The 19,756-nt window shown below is 55.7% G+C and overlaps 1 protein-coding gene across 6 annotated transcripts in view; it reads right to left on the reverse strand.

The window, feature by feature from the left end:
* Positions 1-19,756, reverse strand: part of NECAB2 (N-terminal EF-hand calcium binding protein 2) — a 119,371-nt gene that overhangs the window by 2,907 nt on the left and 96,708 nt on the right. For 5 of the 6 annotated variants that reach the window (XM_064519479.1, XM_026102109.2, XM_064519480.1 and 2 more), the window contains 2 exons: positions 4,678-4,814; positions 83-542 (listed from right to left, as the gene is read on the reverse strand). In XM_064519479.1, coding sequence (XP_064375549.1) covers positions 83-542; positions 4,678-4,814 — 597 coding nt within the window. The remainder of the gene's footprint in view (positions 1-82; positions 543-4,677; positions 4,815-19,756) is intronic. The other variant, XM_026102110.2, reaches the window with a different exon arrangement.

Below are 19,756 nucleotides of genomic sequence, written 5' to 3' on the forward strand. Positions count from 1 at the left end.
AGGGCCGTGCATGGTGCTGGAGCCTTTGCGCAGCAAGGTGTGAGGGCCCCCAAGCCGAAAGCGCCAAACGCCGCTCCTTTACCTTGTCCTCCAGCCTGCCGATGAGCTCGGCGAGCCTGTTGATCTGCACCTCCAGCCCTTCCTCCCGGGCGTCGGGAGAACCTGCAGCGAGCAGAGCAGCAGCAGGGCGGCGCGGGGAAGCAGCGCCCGGCGGGTTTTCCCGGCCACGGCACCTGCCCCGCTCCCGCCGCGCTTCGGGAGGAGGTGGGCGCTGCCGGGACGGGCCGGGAAGGCCGATGGGCGCCGCGGGGTCCGCGAGGTTCGGGCACGGGTGCGACTGCCTGGCGCCCGCCCCTGCGGACACCCGGGCTCGCCCCGGCCGCCGTCGCGGCGCTTCCTTGCCCACCGCAGCGCGCGGGAGCCACTCACCCGTCTGGGGGCTTCTCCGGTGCTCCTTGGGCACCAGCCTGCTGTTCGGGGGGTAGTTCGGCACGGGGCTGTCGTACCAGGCGTCCACGGGCCCAGCTTTGCCATGGTGGTGCCTGCAGCGGAGGAGCAGGTGCTTAGAGAGGGCAGGACCGGCGCCTTCTTCCCGCGGCACCCGTCCATCCTCGCCCCACCGGCCGCACACAGCACTGGGCAGTGGCGAGGAGGGGCTGGTCGCCGGGAAAACGACCCCTTTCTGCTGCCAGACCAAGGATGGGGCTTTTTAAAAAGACACGAAACAGCCAGCTAACGGGTCGGGGGGCCCCCGAGGGGCTCCACGTTCACCCGCTCTGACTGGGGAGGTGCTGAAATAGTCCTGGACCGTGCCGGAAGCACAAGGCCCCCGGCTCCGCCTGCTCGTCCCAGCGCTCGGGCCCTCGGCTGCCTTTGCACACTCATGTTGACGGCTCTGCCGCTGAACGCCAAAGCAGCGGAGAGGAGCGATTTCTGCGCCGAGCCGCAGGCAGCGCATCGCTTGCTTCAGCCACCCGCGATTCTTCAGCATCGCCTGGTGTTAAAAGTGGGTCAAAATTAGAATGAAATCGATAGTCGGTTCCCGTCCGTTGTCACTTCCCTGCTTGTAAAACGCTGCAGAACTTCTCACCGTCTCTGTTCCTTGTTCCTCCTGCTCCTCTGGGAATTTCTTCCCCCAGGGGAAGGGAGCAGGGGCGGCCTGACAGTGCCATGCAACCCGGAGGGACCCCAGTCCTGTGCTCAAATGCGGCATGCGGCGACTGAAACCTGCCTGCTTTGGGAACCCCGCGGCTCGACGCTTGCCCTCCTGCGCCACGGTGAACTTTTAATCCATTGCCCCTTCCCGGCACCGCCACGGACCCAGCCCGCTCCGAAAGCGGCGCCGCTCTCCCCGGGGCGTCGCGAGCCGGCGCCCGACCACGAGCCCTGCGCGTTGCAGCCTGCGCCCCGCGGGAGGAAAGCCCCCGCCAAGAGGCAGGAACTCATGCAAGACCGCATGGCGATCACTTCTTAATCACAGCTTAGCAAGGCGGCGCGGGCTTGTGCCCCTTGCTGCCATGCTGCGTTTTGCAAGCTCTACCTCTGTGCTTTTGGGCTGTCTCCGTGCTGACGATGAGATAGTTTTGGGGCGTGGGGGGGAGCCATCATCTCCGTGAGAAAACTACCACGATACGCTTCATCGTGTGCAGCGTCCACTCGTCGGCAAACAAAAGCAAGCAGAGTCTTTTGGGAGCTCTAATTGCTCCATCCGCAGTTGGACTCGGTTCCTCCCCGTTGTTTCCACCCAGCTCTCACTTTTTGCACGTGTTTTGCATTGCGCCTTACATGAGGGTTTGGGGCAGGCCAAAACGAGGAGAGGAACCAGTGAGGGTCGACGAAGGCACCAGCCCTGCACCTAGGGAAGCTCCTGAGATGTTGTCCGAGCTGCCCAAGCCCCTTTAGGTGTCGAAGGCACAGGCCAGGTCGTTTCACTGTGACCAGTTCCTGGCACCGGGGAAGCGAGCGTGCTGCCGGACGACTGTCCCCAGGCGCCGCTCGGCTCTCCGGAGTCCCAGGGCGCTCGGCGCATCCTCTCGCTTCCCTTTCAGACGCCGCTGCGCTGCCGGCACTGCGTCCCAAATGCCAATGGCTCCCGCAAGACCAGATTGCTGCTCTGGCAGCCTGGGTGCATCTACTGAGGTTAAAACCCAAAACACGATGGATGCATTGCTCCTCCTACGAAACGAAAGGTCGGCAGCCCGGCCAGCTGCTGTTTCTCCCCTCCGCTTGCACCATGCCCAGCACTAGCTACGGTCTCCAGCCACCCGTCAGGAAGGGGCTGCTCTCATCAAGTACCAAGATCTGCCTGTAATGAAACATTCGGGCACAGCCAGGTCTGCTTCTCCTGGGAGAAACCGAGGGAAGTGGGATTTAGCTGGCCCAGCTCTCAGCTAGGCTGCAGGGGCGTGAGGCATGCTGGAAACCCAGGATGCCCCCAAATCCCAGGCAACAGGTACCCATCTGCACTAAATGGCCAAAGGACCCAGAGATGCAAAGCAGACAGGGGGCATTTCAAGGTTTTTCAAGGGCAAATAGCTACCCGGAGAGGTAGGCCTGTCCGGGGCGAGCTCGGCCCACCATCCCCTTGCAGCTAGGGGACCATACCCATTTATTTCTGGGGTCAGTAGAGACTGTCCAAGGAGCTCAGAGGAGCCTGACTACGGACAGATCTACATCAGCATTAAAACTGGTCAAAAAGAGATGGGAAAAGCAAAAGAAAAAGTTCACCTCACCCTCCTCGCCCTGCTTTTGTCAAACCACGGTTTCTGCGGTTCTCCAGCTCCAGCTGAGCGCTGCCCTATTTAAAACACAGGAGACGGTGCCCCGCTCCCATCTGCTGATCTGCAACGTGCTGAAAATAATACACTCTACAAGCACCCTTGCGACCTGCTGATTTTCAGATATGGCAGGAAACAGATTCTCTTCATGAGCAGCTGAGAGTCCCCAAGCAGTTTCTATGGCAACGTGTCCTGGTTACCGCCGGGGATCTCGGTGCTCCAGGGAGCCGAGTGACACTTGAACACGCGGGAAGGCTGGGCTGAGGCTTGCGCTCCGGTTCTGGGTGTCCCGCGCGTTTTAGCTCTGACTGCATCCGAGAAGAGCAATCCCGGACCTCGTCTCCTCTGCCTTTTCCAGGCTCGGCGCATGTCCCGGGCACGGTGAGAGCCTCCGCTGGGAGCCCTGGCTGTGCCGAGATGGAGCACGGGATGCCGGTACCGATCGGTGTTGCCACTGTGCGGGCAGAGGGGCAGCGCTCTCAGCCTCCTTTTTGCCACCTCTTCCCTGGGACCGTCTCCCAGCTGGATCCTGCTATTGGCATCTCATCAGAGCAGGGGTTACGGCAGCGGCACACGAACAGCGGCGAGGAGGAGCCGGGAAACCCCCCAAAGCGGGCCGCCGGCCGCGAGGCCGCCTCGGCAGTGCCGCGGGTGGGCTGGCCGCCAGCCTCGGTCGCAGCCAAGGAGCCCTGCGTGCGCACGACCTGCGCTGGGCTCAGCGGGAGCCTCGGGGGCGGAGGTGGGGGAAACGCCCGGCGCCGCCGCCCGGGTCGGACACCCGCCGGAGCATCTCGCCGGCACGGCTCACCGGAGGAGAGGCGCCCGGGGCTGCGCCTCGGCGGGGGGAGGCCAGGGCGCGGCAGCGGAGGGGAGCCCTGAGGGCGCGCGAGGAGGCCGGCAGAGAGGCAGAGAGGAGGAGGATGGTTTGCTGGTGCCACCAAAAATCTCGCCGTAGGTGCTGAGGACGTGGGAGGAGGGAAGGGGTGCGGGGAGGAGCACCTAGACGAGCGATTGAATGGCCCAAAACGCCGAGCTCAGAGGCACGCTGGGAAAACACAGGTCACTGCGTTTTATCGCCTTTGCCAGTTAAAGCGTGCAATAAAAGCGTCCCAAGGTTCAACGCTTGCAACGCAGAGAGGAAGGAGAGAGAAAGGCAGGATGAGATGTAGTCTCAGGCTCCTCTGACCTTCTTTCAAATCATTATTTGTTAATAAAACACACCGAGAGAAATACTGTCCCAGCAGTATTGGCCGGCGTAATGGCCAATATTACGCTTCTCTGTGAGCACTTCACCTTGGCTGCTCGCATTTGCTGCAACGTTATTTCTTTTCCTCCCAAGAGATGACTGGGACTATCCCACTCCTGCGCCAGTAAAGCCAGCAGACAGCGCTGGGCAGCCCAGCGTCCTCGGGCTGTCCCACCCTCCGGCCACCACTGCCGGGAGCGAGCCCCGGGCTCCCCCTTCGCTCCCATATGGACACTCATCACACGCAATTTCCCTCCCGTCGCACGAGCCACGCTGATGTGTGCCAGAGCGGGGACGTGCCCCGATGGAGCCCGCCGGCCTCAGCCAGCATTGGCCTGGGAGCACACGCCAAGCACAGCTCTGGCAGTGGCTATTTGGACCAAACCGTCTCAGTTTTTGGCATCTCCTATCTTTCTGGCCTTTTCCTGCACAACCCACCAATTTATCCGAGCTTCCCACGGAGCTTCTTTGATCAACTTTGACAAAAAGTTGTCCTACGAAAGATGACCGCAGAAGAGCCGAGCAGGCAAAGGAGCAAAGAGGCATTCACCTCCTTCTCCTTTCCCCCACAATAAAATAAAATACTCAGCGAAAAGGCCAGCTAAAAAGCAAGCGGGTTCGTCTGCCGGCCGGGGGAGAGCAGGCACCACCGACCTGGCGGGGTTGGTTTGCTCGTCGATGGCGTCGACGGCGCTCTCCACGGAGCTCAGCAGCGACTGGGTCTGGTTGGCCGTCTCCTTCAGCAGGAAGCGGGTCACGAACTGGTCCACGTTGCTGCCGCTTTCGTACACCTGCGAACGGAGACGGCGGGCCCCGTGAGCCCCCGCGCCGCCGAGGGCACAGCCACGTGCTTCGTCCCCGCCGCCCCAAAGGGCCACCTCGGAGCGGCCGCGGAGCCTCCCCTCCCCGCGAGCCCCCCGTCCCCTCCTCTCCCCCTCCCTGCCCGCTCACGCGGGGTTTGCGACCCGGGGATGGCCCAGCTGTCCCCAGCAGAGGGTCGGCACTGCGCGGGCAGGCGTCAGCGCAGGGGTTTTTTTTTAACCAACCTCCTCCTCCTCCTCCCTTCTCTTGCATTTCCCTTTTTGATGTGCATGTTAGACGGGAAACCCTCTGGGACTGCAGAGCATCTCACGGGAAGGACTCCAACATTACGGTTTCTTTGGTCCTCAAACTTTACAAACCTGCCAGCCCCAAGCCGAGCAGTGCTCCCACCAGCCGGCCTCCAGAGAAGAGCTGATGGCTGACAGCAAAGCTTTAAAGGACACCAGGCAATAAATGTCGTAACCTCCTTCCCCAAGGGCTGCCGACACAGGCGGAGAAAGGCAAACATTGCTAAAGGGCACCGGTAGCTCTCCTCGGGACCTGGCCAGCTTTAGCCTGCCCTGGTTTCCTCGGGAACCCCAAAGCTGGCCTTGTGCAGTTGCACAGGTCTATCTGGATACCCTTCTCCTTCCCTCTAACGTCCCGGGCTGCATTACGAGCTCTTCTTCTCCTGCACATGCAATAATACAGGTTGCTTTTTTGGAGACCGCCTGAAAAAGCTTTGAGTGCAACCACTCCATTCACAGCAGCTCCAGAGCAGAGGGCTGCCCCGGGTGGCTTTCCACCACTCGCATGGACAGCACATGGTCCCACAGTGTCCGTCAGCACCGGGGCCCGGAAGAGCCTCGTGAAAGCCCCGTGGGCTGGGTCCATAACCACCCAGCCGTCCTGCTCTTGTGGGGACACATGCCTCAGAACCGAGACCCAGAGCTATAGTACTTGTGAAGAACTGTGGACTAAAATAAGCGTCCGTGGCCACAGGCAGATGGTTTATCTGAAAGCACAAAGCAGCAGGGGACCACTCAAGATGCCCAAAACACACCAACTGGCCGAAGGTTATTACACATGGCACTGCAGGGAGCATATTCAGCCCCCAACGAGGAGCTAGGCATGCCTCTGCTTCCCAAGCCACCGGCTCCCAACAGCCCAGAAGTGCCAGCAGATGCTCAAGGGCAGCCACATTTTTCACTTCTCCTCCTCAGGCTGCTGCTGGCAGAGCAGCGCTCCTGCCTTTTGGGATCCCCTCTTTCATCTCTGCTTGCTTTGCCATTTATTTTAAGCTGCTCTCGCTTTAATCTGCTGCCCAGCCAGGCCCTGGCAGATGTCCTGGAAGCCGAGATGGCCGAATGGCAGGGCTGTTTGCTCTTGACTAGCTTCCAAGGCACTTTTGTTTAGCAGCAACATTTTCTAATTGAGGCATGTTGCAGCAGACATCTGTTCCCCAGTTTTGACTCACTTTCCATGAAGAAGCCACCCTCAACCCTTCCAGTCCTGCTTAATACTCTTGAATATCTCTCCAGCATGCTATTAGCTGTACTATTCAAAAAGGTCACCAGCACAGTTTGCCAAGGCACAAATGAGATGTGTGCCAGAGACATGGGTCTCTCTCTGTGAAGCACACAGATACTCTACTATCAGTATCTTTGGCATCATCTGTGGGACAGACTTTCAAGGTACGTGATGGGAACAGGACATCTCTAAGTGGTCTCCTGCTGCCGTCCCAAGCATTTCCCAGCAGCCGCACAGCTCCCCACACGTTCCCTGGTTAGCTGCACGTCAGCGGTGTGCAGAGGCATGGGAGCTTGGCATGGGAGCGAGGAGACCCACCACGCACCCGACGAGCCGAGCACACCTGCGCAAGGCAGAGCTGCTTCTCCACGGAGGCTACCAAAGACCAAGACTAAGCCTGCGCCTTCCTGAGTCTCAGTACGGCACCTTGGACTGTGCTGTCTGGCCTTGCTTGGTGAAAGGGGTTGCGGGGAGCAAGGCATGTGAGCACCTCTTTACCAGCCATAAATAAAACAATGTAGGGAGGCAATTACCTAATGTTTGCTATCTTTAGCATGACCTTAAATTAAGCTTAAAAAGCTTCAGAAAGTTATTTAGTGTCTTAGTGCATGACAGCACGAACTACCCACCTAAGAAGCCCTTGGCCATCGTTGCCTCAATGCTCTTAAATGTCAAGCTACCACTTTATCTCTGCACTCACGTGGAAAGACAGTTCAGACACGGCATCTTTCCTTCACCTACTGGCACTTATTAATTAGAACACGCTGTGCATAAATCAATTTTCCTCCTTCCCGTATTACTGTGATGTGGAAAACCAGCGTGGTCAACTCAATATTAAAGTAAAAAGGATTTTGTACAATTAACACGGCTCTCACCAAGCCAAAGGCACCTTTAACCCAAGTGCAGAAGGCTACGGCAACCACCACCTGGTGCACATGGGAGATCACTGGCATATCTTACTTTGGAGATCACTGGTATATCTTGCACTTACAATGGCTGACGCATGAAATGGGCTTTTTCAAGGGTCTGAGGGTTTGCAGCAATCATAGGCTTTGCTATAGCATGCAGGGCTCTTCAGTCGTCACCGGTCTGCAACCGGTTTGAAGGAGCTCGTTCACATAATTGAATGTGTTGGTGCTGCAAGCTATTTCCCCAGGCACATATTTGACTTTACAAAGGCAAGGCTAGAAAGCCGACAAAAACAAACAAGGACAGAGGCAGTGCCTGTAACCTGAGCAGAAGACATGACTTACTACCACACAGACACACAGCAAGGAGTGACAGGGACCTGTCTCACCCCAGGGTCCAACACAAGCTGCTTGGGACAGTACCACAGTCCCAGAAGAGGTTGCAAAAAGCCCCTCTCCCATGCGAGCTGCTCGTTTGCACTCGGGAGAGCAGTCGAGAGGAAACTTCAAGTTGCCCTAAACACCCTGCAACGTGTCACAGGCCTTTAACCACGCAAGGTTTGCACAGCCGCAGCTCAGCATCCCACACGCACCGGCTCAGGGGGCACCCAGCCGTCACAGCGGGCTCTGGGGCCAGGTCCTGGGAAGAAGCAGAGCCCACGGCCAGGCAGAAACAAGGAACCGGCAGCATCCATCACAGCAGCTCTCGGTGCCCACAGCAGCGTCCTGCAGTCGGCTATGTCCTAAGGAGGCATCAGATCTGCTGCATCCTTTAAAAACCAGTCATGTAAGACTGCCCTGTGTCTGAGCACAACCCGCGGCGAACCACGCCGACCGACGCTCCTCCGGCGAGGTGCTCTGAGACCAGAGCTGCTCAACTGAACGGATTATAGTCCTTAGCAAGGGCAAACAGCTTTCAGGAGAAATTGCTCCCTGCAGGTCCAAACAAGAAAATAATATTTCAGCTTTAGGATTTTTTTCCTGAAGAGAGAGAAGAAGAAAGCTCTGAATAGTTTGGGACATAAGATAGGACAGAGACTGACTACAAAGCAGAAATGCCTTCAACACTGCTTTCAGCTCCGGAGAAGCACAGAGCTTTTGTGAAGAAAGATGAGCTGCTCATGCTCCAAAGAGAGTTCGGCCCTGCCTTGCTCATGTCGCAAGAAGTTTTCAGAGAGGTTTGTCCCCACCGCACTGAATGGCTGCAGGAGCCCACCCTCAGCGGGCAAGTCACATCCCCATATTTCTGCACAACAGAAGCTCACAAAGAAATCCAACCCCTCCCACGACAGTAGACACTTACTTAAAAGAATGTTTTGCCCGTACAACCGGTCCACCTAGTGTGCCCAGGGCCCTTGTTGCCCCAGCACAGCCTTCCCGTTCTCCGGCCAACAGCACCCAGTAGTATCCTGGCCCTTCCCTCCTCCTGTGAGCCACCAGCAGAGGCAGGACACCAGCCCAACCGGACTGACGCCAGACCAACCAGTCTGACACCAGCCCAACCGGACCGACACTGGCCCAACCAGAACAACATCCAGGCTGACATCAGGCCAACTGGACCAACACCAGCCCAACCAGACTGACATCAGGCCAAGCAGGCCATTCACCAGACTGCATTTGTCTGAAGTTTGTCATTGAAGGCGTCTATTTAAGGTCAGAGCTACACATTTTTTCAATGAAAGAAAGGCTCGTCTAAACCCAAACTCCCCACCATCACTTTTTCTTCTCCTGGTAAAACGCCACGGACCCACCCTGACACACCAGCACTCACTCCGGCCGCCTGCACAGGCAAACCCCAGGCCACGCAGCCCGTTCCCGCGTCCCTCCGGCCAGCACGGACACATGCCTGCGTGCCGCAGCTCTTGACAGGACACTCCTGCGTGACTCACCAGTTCTTGGTGCCGTGACACCTGGACAAACGCCGACAAGCTTCGCTGATGAGGAGAGCTTACACAGGCAGTGCCCGGAGGGCAGGACAAATCCCTTCCCAAACCGCAGGCTCCCCACCTGCCTTGATAAAAGCCGTTGCACTCACTGGGGACTCCGCTTAGCTCCAGCTCCGAGCGGCAGCTTTAGGAAGGACAAAGCCGGGCCAAAGCGGGAGCCCAGTGGAGGCAATGCTGCGGCGGATCGGTAGGATCGCTGATGGCGTTTACCGCACGCTGCCGAATGCCCAGCCCCGGTGTCACCCTGCATCGCCGGAGCCCGGGTAGGGGCTTTCTCCTCCTCGATGCCACGGTTGCTCTGGGGAGGCTTTGGAGCAAGCCCTCCCCTCCGAGCCGCAGAGCGCGGCCACGGCTGGCCGGAGCCGGGACGTCGACAGCGGTGGCCCCGAGGTGCCACTTCTGAGGATGCAGCTGAACGCACCTTCACCCCGTTTGTGCCATCAAAGCTCCACGCACGCAAATCGGGTTTATGGCCAAGAGCTGAACTGGGGTCTATTGCCATGGCAACCAGAGCGGCTCCGGGGTAGCTGGAGAACGGAGAGGGCCTTCAGTTGCTATTTTAAATCACAAAAGATGAATGTGCTGAAGGAAAATGCTTTTGCAATTGCAAAACTGGTCGCATGGCTAATTTCTCACCTCCGATTTGCTCAGTGAGTACAAACTTCTAGGTGGCTCCTTGAGCATGCACCAGCTAGTGCATCTTTTAACAAAGTCTCTCCTACAGAAACCCCCCCGATCTTAGCCACAGGTCTCTTGTGCACACACACACCGTTTAAAGGGCCTGCAGAGAAAGCCTTTCCTCTGGTCACGCTCTAACCAGACCCCCGACCAGACCCCCGACCTGAATCAAGGTTAAAAAGTCTTACTCCAGAAGGCAAAAAGGTTAATTTTATTCACAGGGTCTTTCCCATCCACTGCAATTCAAGCTAATACTGTTGAACTCATTGTGGACCTTTGTGTTGATGAACAAGAGACATAGATAAGCGATTTATTAGAAAATCCTAGGTCTGAGGAGACCTCCAAGAGATAGCGAGGCTGGGGGGGACAGGGAGTCAGCACAGCCGAGTCGGCCAGCCACATCGCTGTGATAACGCCGTCATCCCCGAACTAAGAAATCCAGCCAATTTACGGCTTTGCCACTGGCCCACTCCTGACACCGGCACTTTAGGCAATTTTTTGAGCCAGCCCCATATGCTTTGAACGTCTCGGTCCCTCAACGCCCAAAGCAATCTGAGACAACAGTGCCATTCCTGAATTGTGCCAGCACTTGGATTAAAAGGCAGTGGGAGTGATTTTACTCCTGGGCAGCGTCACTCTTGAATCAGCTGGAAAGGCTCGGGAGAAGCCAAGTTCTTCGTCCAAATCCCCCCTCACCATCTGCACACGTGGAGGGCTGACGGACTGCCCAGAGGAAAGCAGCATCCTCAGAGAGGCCAGCGTGGAAGATGATCTCTTGATCTGACATTCTGGAGAGGGCAAAAAGCTGGGACCTGCCTCTTCACCCTCCTTTCCTTACATGCATGAGGCTTCATGAGAACCTGCCCTTTGGCCCTAAGAGCAGTTCAGCAAAATTATGCTATGCAAAGTGCCAAAAAATCCCTGCTGCCCCTGTTGCTGCCCTTCCTTGTTGCTGAGAAAAAGAGCTGACGTCCTCACATAGGCCTTCAGCTGAGACGAAAAATGTATCAGAGTTTGTCCTGAAAAAGGACAGAGACGGACCTGCACGCAGGAGGTTGTGCATCCACAACCGGCTGCTCAGGGAGCCAAACGCCCCTGCTCCGTCCCCTCCAGCCCCTTCTGACCAGCACCGCGTGCCCACAGCCAAACGCTCCGGTGTTCCCAGGCCGAAGTGTGTCAAATGGCAGCGGGGGACAGAAACAGGGACGGGAGCCTGGCTCCTCCGCAGTGCTCGCCAGACCCCTCTCAGCGGGAGGAGGCTTTTCGAGGCAGGTCCGTGTTCAGAGCAGCCTGTCACACGCGAGTCGCTTATCTGAGCAGAGCCAGCCGAAAGCCAAGGCACAGGATGGTGTGCCCAGATTTTACAGCTCTCTCAAAGTCTCCCAAGTCCAGGGCTGTGAAAGTCACCTCTTCCACCAGGAGATGTCACCTGGGGCCTACAAGAGACTGAACATGCAGAAGACTTGCACAACTCTTTTTGATGTCCAAAATCTTCCTGTTCTCCCTGCAAAGCTTCAGATCGAGACTAGCTCTCTTCCCACAGCCATGCCACCAGCCCTGCCTGCCGGAACGCTGCATGCCTCCTCCTTCCACCCAGAGGGCCGGCGGTCTCCCCTCGTCACAGCTGCCGCGTTCCGGGGTGGCACATGACGTGGTGACGATCAGCGGCTGGTACAGCCAAAGAAAATCACCATGCAATGCCCATATTAATTATCTCCTGCAACACCCAATCTGTCCCTCACCATGGAGTAATAAAAAGTACAAATGGAAAGAGGGGGACGAACACCTCCCCAGCAGGTCACCGTGGGGCTGACGGCACAGCTGGCGATCACGGCAGCTGCAGCCTGGGTTCCCGTCTGAGGCTGTCAGCGGCTGTCCTGTAAATTGAAGTGCATTGGCACGATAACCCTATTAGCGCCTAACAGAGTAAGGAGGTGGCTAACGGGACATGGGCTGAACGCCGGCAGCACTGCCAAGCGAACGCAGCCCGCTCCCTTTAACGTCGTTCAGCGGCAGGGAAGGGGTGAGCTTCCGTTGGGGGAAGGCAAATGAAACGGGTGTCTCGGCCGCACGGCCCCCCAGCTTCGCACCGAGGGCGTACCGGAGGCGTCCCGAGCTCCATGTTATATATACACACCCCCAGCACCTCACCTCTACTTCTAGAAAGCCCGTACTTCAACCAAGCAGCAGCTATTTGGGGTTACACAGCTTGTGGGAGAAGGGGTAGGGGGAGGGACCGGCAGGACAGCAGACATCTATACGCTGCTCTGCTGTTTCACCGTAACGGGGACGCAGTCTAATACGCCTGGTCCCGACACCGGTAAAACGAAGGTGAAACCAACCGCAACGTGCTCAGCGGCCAGGCTGCGATGGCAGCTGGTGCAGACAAGGCAGAAGCCTTGGGGCCCTCCTCAGGCTCAGGGGGCATCGAGATGCCTCTGGTGGTGTAGACGGGACCGCGCTGTGTTTGGAGCCTTTCTCCAGACATGCCATGTCACAGCTGGCGTCAGAGGCGAAAGCACAGTTTGGCATCAGCCAAAAGTTAAAGGAGGGCAGGGCAGGAGGAAGCCATGCAGAGAAATGCTCTTCTCCGGGGCACCAGACAGTGGCAAGGGTCGAGTGCCCAGCACGGTCCAGAGCCCCAGAGGCTCCACCGCCACCATCTGAAGCACAGCCAAGTCAGAGAGGAGGACAGACCACCGCAGTGTTACAGCGAATAAAGGTTAGGAGAGATCTGCCAGAAAGCCAGGGAGGAGAGGGCAAGGGACCTTCCTTGCCAGGGATCGATTAAGCTTAAAAATGAGCTATCACTTCTGAGTTATCTCCTTCCTCCCCAGACTGATGGTAATGTTTGAAAACAAGGTCAGCCAGCTTAGCAAAACACATCTGCATTCTGGTTATTAATACAGAGATTCACAAGTCCCTGGAATCGAGCGCAGCCCGTGTGAATGCGGGCAGCTACATCTCCCATACGAATGAGCCCAGAATGACAGACACGATGGAAAAATCTGCTCCGCCGCGGCACGAGCCGTGTGTATATCCTCAGGACAGCTGATGGAGACCACCTCCACCTGGCTTGGGGGGAGGCTTGGCTTGAAGAACCAAAGATACATGTCTCCGTTGCACTCCCCTTTGGGATTTTCCCATATTTTGTTAGAGGAGCAGAACAGCAGGTGCTTTGCCTTGAAACCAAAAGCTTATTGCGTTTTCTTGCCTGCTATTGAGAGGGTTGCTGCTGTGCTTTGCACACCAATCCTTACTCTCTGGGACACCAGTGCCACCAGGCAGCGTCCCTCCTGCACCTGCGCAACCCACCTGCGCCTCCGGAGATGGGCAGAGGTGGCTGCCACCAAGGACTTCTTCTAAAGAGGGGCTGCAGGGTGAGGAGCACGTAGGGAAGGGGAGCCGGTTCCCCGCTGCTCTTTCCAAGACATGTGCCCAAAGATGGATCAGCAACACGAGGGAACAGGCTGTTCAGGACGTGCTAACACAGCATCTGGCAAAACACTGCACCAGGGGGTGGTGGGAGGCGCGAATACCACCGCTACACAAATAAATAACAATAGAGCCAAGGAAGTGATGTGAAAACATTTGTTGAGCATTTGGATTGGGGAAAAAAATTGAAGGCATTCACAAATATTCCAGAAGAGCTGGATGACCTCTTTTCTCCCTATTCAGGCACTCACAAGTTACACTGTACAATACAACGTGTATTTTTTCCAAGCACCCCCTCACACACACACACACAAATACACATACTTCACATAACAAGCCGGTACACACAGTGCATTAAATTCACTTGCGCTTTATCTTCCCCTGCTGACAAGCTTTGCAACGAACTCCAGATTGGACCAAACCTACCCCTTCACCCAGGCAATTGTTTTATCACTTAATACATCTTCCCCTATTCACGCTCTTGCTAAGGAGGATGTTATTAAATCCATAAATCTCTTTGGCAAAGACACGTAATTGCATTTGGGATCCGCAACAATTTTGAAGCTGTTTCCTCCCTCCGACTGCTGCTCCCCTCCCCGGGTTGCGCCGCACACGCAGCTGTGTGCAGACGGGAGCTGGCGCATAATGAAGGCGCACATATATTAATCAGGCATTCAAATAGGCTTTGCTATAATTACAGATAGGGTTTGATTAAAGCGCCGGCAGCCCCCCTCCCCTGCTGATGTGTGCTGCATCTGATTGCTGCTTCTGCGTCTCCCAAGGGGCCTCCACGGAGGAGCCGAGCGGGGCAAGAAGGCAGATACATCCCTCCTGGTCGACTTAGAGTCGACCTCGGTGTCTCGAGGAAGTAGGAGCTGCCACTGCTAAACACGGAGCTTTCCACGTTCCTTCGAGGGACTGATTTGAATTTCTCCTCTTGATTAAGAGCGGTGGTTTTCTGAAGCGTGATTTGCCCTGACGAGCGGGCCCGCAGCGTCCTGCCGGGGGGGCTCGGCGGGGCTCAGCCCACCCACCCTGTGCCCCACGCGGTGGAGCTGGCACCCTACCCCGGCCCCGGCCCACCACGGCCCGACCCAGCAGGGCTAGACCGCGGCTTCCCTGGGCAGAAGCTAAACGCTGAGCTGGGCCCCTGAGGCCTGGGAGGCGCTGGGAGCACCGGGGAGCGGGGACGAGGACAGGGCTGGATGCATCCTTTCAACGAAGCACCCCCGAGGTCGGGCCCGCTTTGAGAGGCTGCACCAAGCGGGTCTCCCCTTCCTGCCCGCTCCCGGTGTTGCTGCTAATTGCAAAGACCAGCAGCGACTGCCCGGCGCTCGCCTGGAGGAGCTCCCGCAGCAAGGTCGCCATCACACTCGTGCGCGCCCGCACAGACTCGCTGCCGAAAGCGCGTCGGGCAGGCAGTTACCAGCTGCGCCCCTCCGGAAAGCACGAGGGCAGGGGCAGCCGGCGAGCTCAACCCGAACCGAAGCCGGTGCCAGGGAGGCAAAGCCTCTCTCCAGTGGAGAAATCAGCATCTTTTCTGAGCCTGACCGACACCTCAGCCACCGAAAGGTCCCCATCAGGGCTGTCACTGAACCTAGGAGCCTTGATGCAACTCCAGGTCTTTCACACTGATGCCAGTATGACCTCGTCTCCTGGGCTTCCTTTCACAGAGAGTGGTAGAAAACCAAAAACAGGGATGGGAGGGTTAAAGGAAAAAAAGGTTGGGAGAGGATTTCAGGTGCTGCTCTGCAGGGCCTGGCACTGGTGCCAGCAATCGCACCGCTCCGCTGCAGCGCGGCAAAGCCACCCCAGGCTGGCGGGGCAGCAACCTCCCCGGGGAAGGGGACGACTCGCCGGGTCTCTGCCCAGGCCACTTCCCGCCTGCTCGGACCCGACGCGCCATGGCAAAGCGGCTCCATCCCATTGCTACGGGGAGCAGAGATGTGAGTCGCCTGGGAGCATGGAAGAAGGAGGTTGGGTGGGATGAGAAACCCCTGTGAAATCCATACAGAGCTTCGTAACACTGCATTTGCTGGGATGCTCTCTGTTTGCTTTTCCTCCCCTTTCTTTTCCTGAAGCTGATGGACGACACTTCTCTCTGCACTCACCAAAGAGCTGGAGCAAGCGGGAGGGCCCAGCCCGCCTCCTTCACCCCGATACCGCATCCACTGCCGGGAGGGCAAGCCCACACTAAACGAGAAAGGCTCCTTCTCACCGCACCGCTTTACACCGCTGGCAGGTTTCTGCAGAGCCCTGCTCAAGCTGCTCAGCGCCTGCAAAGCTCAGTCCCGACACGGCTCCTCTTCTCAGCACCCAGCCTCCCGCTCGCTGCCCGGCTGCTGCCCCCCGCACTAATCCACGGCAAAGGCACAGAGCTCTGCCGAGGATGAGGCTGAAGAGCAATTTCCCGTTAATGTTCGTCCCCGGTGAGATCTGCAGCGCTGCTGCATTGTCCTGCTCGCTGATATTGTATCACTTCTCAAATTCCCCATGCTCCCTCAGCACGCACGGCTGATTTTATACCCTTCCTGCGCTGTTTGTTCCGTACTGTTTCCTTTCTGGAGGTACAAAGAACGCATCACTGCTTTTACATCTCAACGCGTACATCAAAAAACTGAATAACGTGCTGCTATTTTCCTCCTATTTCTCTCTATCCTCCAGGGCTCTATGTCCTATCTCCTACAAACACCATGAAACAGATTCCTAATCAATCCTGCTCATGCGGTGTGCTTGCAGGTTGGCCTCCCTAGCACGTGAGACTGCTCCTTTCCAAATATAGCTCGTATTTACCAAACACAGGCTACACTAAGCGCTGTCTATCAAGCAGACTGACACAGGGTACTAGATAAAGGCCAAAAGAGTATGAATATTTAAAGTTGTGGATTTTATTACCTTACTGTAGCCTAAAATTTACATTCAGCTTAGGGGGAAATCATACAGGTGATTTGCACATTAATTTAAATCAGCTTAACTCCCTAAATCAGGATTGTCTGGAAAAAGGAATGCTAGGTACAAAGCTATCTAAGTCAGCGCAGAACAAAGGCAACATGTCCACAATGGCTTTTAGGCATCACCTTTCACAGACAGTGTTATTTATTCCATGGTCTCAGATGCCACATTTGGGCACTGCTCCAAATACGAGTGCCTGGCCACTTGGCCTTTCTGACTAGCCCTTCAGAAGACCTGCGGCTCTCTTGGACCCTAACAGTGACCGTTACGTCCCAGCCACCACTGTGTCACCGTTGCGGCTGTCGTGCTGTCCTGGAATTAAACCTGCCTTTGACACTAATGGCATCTTTCTGCATGTGAAGTGACAACTCACACATCCTGACTTTAGATGACTTGAACTCACACATCTCTTTGTTGCTGCTCTGCTCTTCTCTGCCCTGGGACATCAGATGAATTTCGTTGCTTAATGAAGAAGTAGAAAAGTAGTATGTGATTCTTGTTGAGACATAAATCGTCTCACTTGCAGCGTTTTGTTAAGGTTTTGCTCTTCTGAAAAGCCCATCTCGATCCTCTTCTATAACTCCCCCTTTCTATCTGGTCAAAATCCCCAGTTTACAACACGCCCGAGCTGAAACACCGCAGGCCCACCACTTCCCTGGGCATGACAGCTCTGCTCCCCCACCGGCCAGGCAGAGGCCAGAAATTAAAGCGGTTTTGTAGGGCTCGACCACCAGCCATAGGCACAAAGAGCCCCTTGGAGGTAGCAGACACGCGAGTGCTCCAGCTCGGGGAGCCCAAAGTTATTTTTGCCCAATACTCCCAAGAGTCACTGGCAGCAGATGGCACAACACTGCAACAGCACTGCGAAGCCCTTGGCGGAGGTACCGCCAGGAGCAGCAGATGTTGTGGCAGGTTTCATCAGTGGCCACGTGACCCTTCCAGGTGGCCTGTGTCCCACCAGCGGCACCACCGTTCCCCCCATGCTGATACCTGCCACGCTCCCATGTCACTTGATTCTGCCGCAGAAGGAGCAGGCAGCAATTAAAGGCAAGTAACGACTGCAGCAGCTGGAGTGCGGAGCAGTCATGCAGTTCAGAGACTGCCCAGTCACCCCAGCAGAGCACTGGGACTCATGCTCCTTCCCGTGGTCCCAGTCTGGCCACCAGGGTTGGCCCATGCGAGCACAGGGTAAGATCTTGTGACATTTCAGTCCTACAGAAACCATTCCCGAAACAACCCCATCAACCTCTCTCCAAGCCGTCTCCACTACAACACCCCACCTCATCCTCTTATTAATGACTTACTCCACCGGTTTCCTTTTTCTCCTCCCCAGGCATAACGATTTTGGAGAGAAACAGAACCTCGCTGACTTCACCATGAGCAAGAGCTTGCAAATACACGAAGCAGCACGGACCTGCGGGATGTCTCATGGCCTGAACTCGCCACAGGTTCAGCACTGAGGGAGCCGCAACACGATAAAACCAGTCAGTTGCTAGACTCGCACTGATCTGGAGGAGATGGGTCACCTCAGTTTCCAAGACAACCCCACAAGAGCTGCAGATCAAGCCCTGAGGGATTCAGCAAGTCTACGGATGCAGGCAAGCTGTTAAGTTAGGTTTAAAATGAATGGGCTTAGAAAGGAAATGCTTAAAGCTGATGCGTCTCAGCTGATTGGAGAGTTATTAAAATCTTGGTGCACTGAAAGGCATTTCAGGCTTACTTTCTCAAACTGTATTTTCAAAAGCCCGAGCAATTTTAAAGCTCCAGTTACTGTTGCTGCCTGTAAGGTAAATGTCTACATAACCTGAACACCAGCCCTAGCCCAGCAAGGGTTAAATGCTTGTAGGTTAATAAGGTGAGCTGGCACACGCTCCAGACCACCCTCTAACCAGGCCAAGCACCGCGGGCAGAGGGCTACACCGCTAAGCGGGTGCTCTTTCCATTTCGTCTTCTCCACAGCTCACTATTTTTCAGCAAATGCAACTGAGGTGACTGCAGGGGGAGAAAATGTGTGCTGCGAGAGGAGGTGGGGGTGACGGGCAGTCCGTGGGGATCACCTCCAGCAGCACGATCACCCTTTTGAAGGCACCAGCACACCTGGGTGCTGCATCCGTCCTTCATTTATGTGTCTGTCTACCGAGGTTTATCTAAAGTCCATCGTATCTTATCACTGTGCTACCAAGCAAAATCCCTGGGCTCAAGGGGAGGGGAAGGCAAAAGCAACCAAAGCAGAACGGTCCGCAGGGCGTATTCCTTCGTCAGCGCGCAGGGAAAGGTGTCCCCTGAGAGCTGAGGCTTTTTGGCAGCCTGATGAGGTGGCGATGTCTCCTTTTGGACTGCCCCGAGATGGGGAAACAAAGCTCTGAAACAAGAGCCGCATGCACCGAAACGCCCCAGTGAGAGCTCCTCACACAGTCACTAGCATGGATCCAGGTTATTCCTTCAAAACTGTGTTTTTCCTCCCAAAGGACAATTCATCACTTCCAATGACACCTCAGTGCTTTCCTGTGTTTTTTTAATGTCACCACAAATAAAAACAAGAGCCCCAGATGGGTCCGAGTCCAGTAGCTCTGAAATGAAAATAACTGATATTTTTTCCCCCACTTAACCAGTCTGGCCATTTGCCAGCCCAGCTGTGACATTTGCAGTCAGAAGCAGGGTCTGAAACGTATGTACTCAAACACTTTTCAGTAATCTCTCGGGCCCACCTGTAGCAAATGTCTTATTTTGCGTTGCAAAAACAAGTCATTAAGGAGACTAGCTCCAAAGGAATCCTTCCCATAGTCTTATTAAAATGTTTGTCAGCCTGTCCTAGGGAGATTTAATGAGGTTTGTTCTGATTAATTCTACCCTGAACAGTTATTTCCTCCTTGTTTTTCTTAAGAAGTTAAAATATTTATGGAGATATTATAATAATTGCTGCTCTATGAAGCCACTTTGTGACAGAAGATCTTGGAGGGGTGTATCTCAAAAACCTTCTCTTTCATCCAACTAGTTCATTAGTTCAAGACTAGAAAGACTTTGGCATTACAGATACTATGCCCTGCTGCAGAATATTTTGCTAGCAAGCCTTGTTTGATCATGCTAATTAGCAAAAAAATCCATGTTTGTATTAGTGGAATGAATTTAAAAGGCAAAAAGCTTACAGGAGATGCCGAGTCCTACTTCAGTTTATTGTGTTTGTGCCAACGTATTTGCTTTGATTAGCAGAGTCAGGCTTACACCAAGTCTTTTTACAGTCATTCAGTTGGGGAAGAAAGGCTGAATGAAATGGCAAAAGGACTTCGGACTTCCTTGTCCAAAGACGCAGCTGCCCCCGAGCACCGTGGAGAAACGCAGTCCCGCTAGGTAACTCCCCAAGGTGCACAGGGCAGCGAAATGGTGACACAAGCACAACGCTGGCTCCAGGACAGCCAGCACGCTTTCACCAAAGGCACCAAACAGGCAAGTCTGGGCATGAGGGTGAAAGCACAAACTGAGCAG

The sequence above is a fragment of the Dromaius novaehollandiae genome, chromosome 13, assembly GCF_036370855.1.
Source record: "Dromaius novaehollandiae isolate bDroNov1 chromosome 13, bDroNov1.hap1, whole genome shotgun sequence".
Taxonomy (NCBI): domain Eukaryota; kingdom Metazoa; phylum Chordata; class Aves; order Casuariiformes; family Dromaiidae; genus Dromaius; species Dromaius novaehollandiae.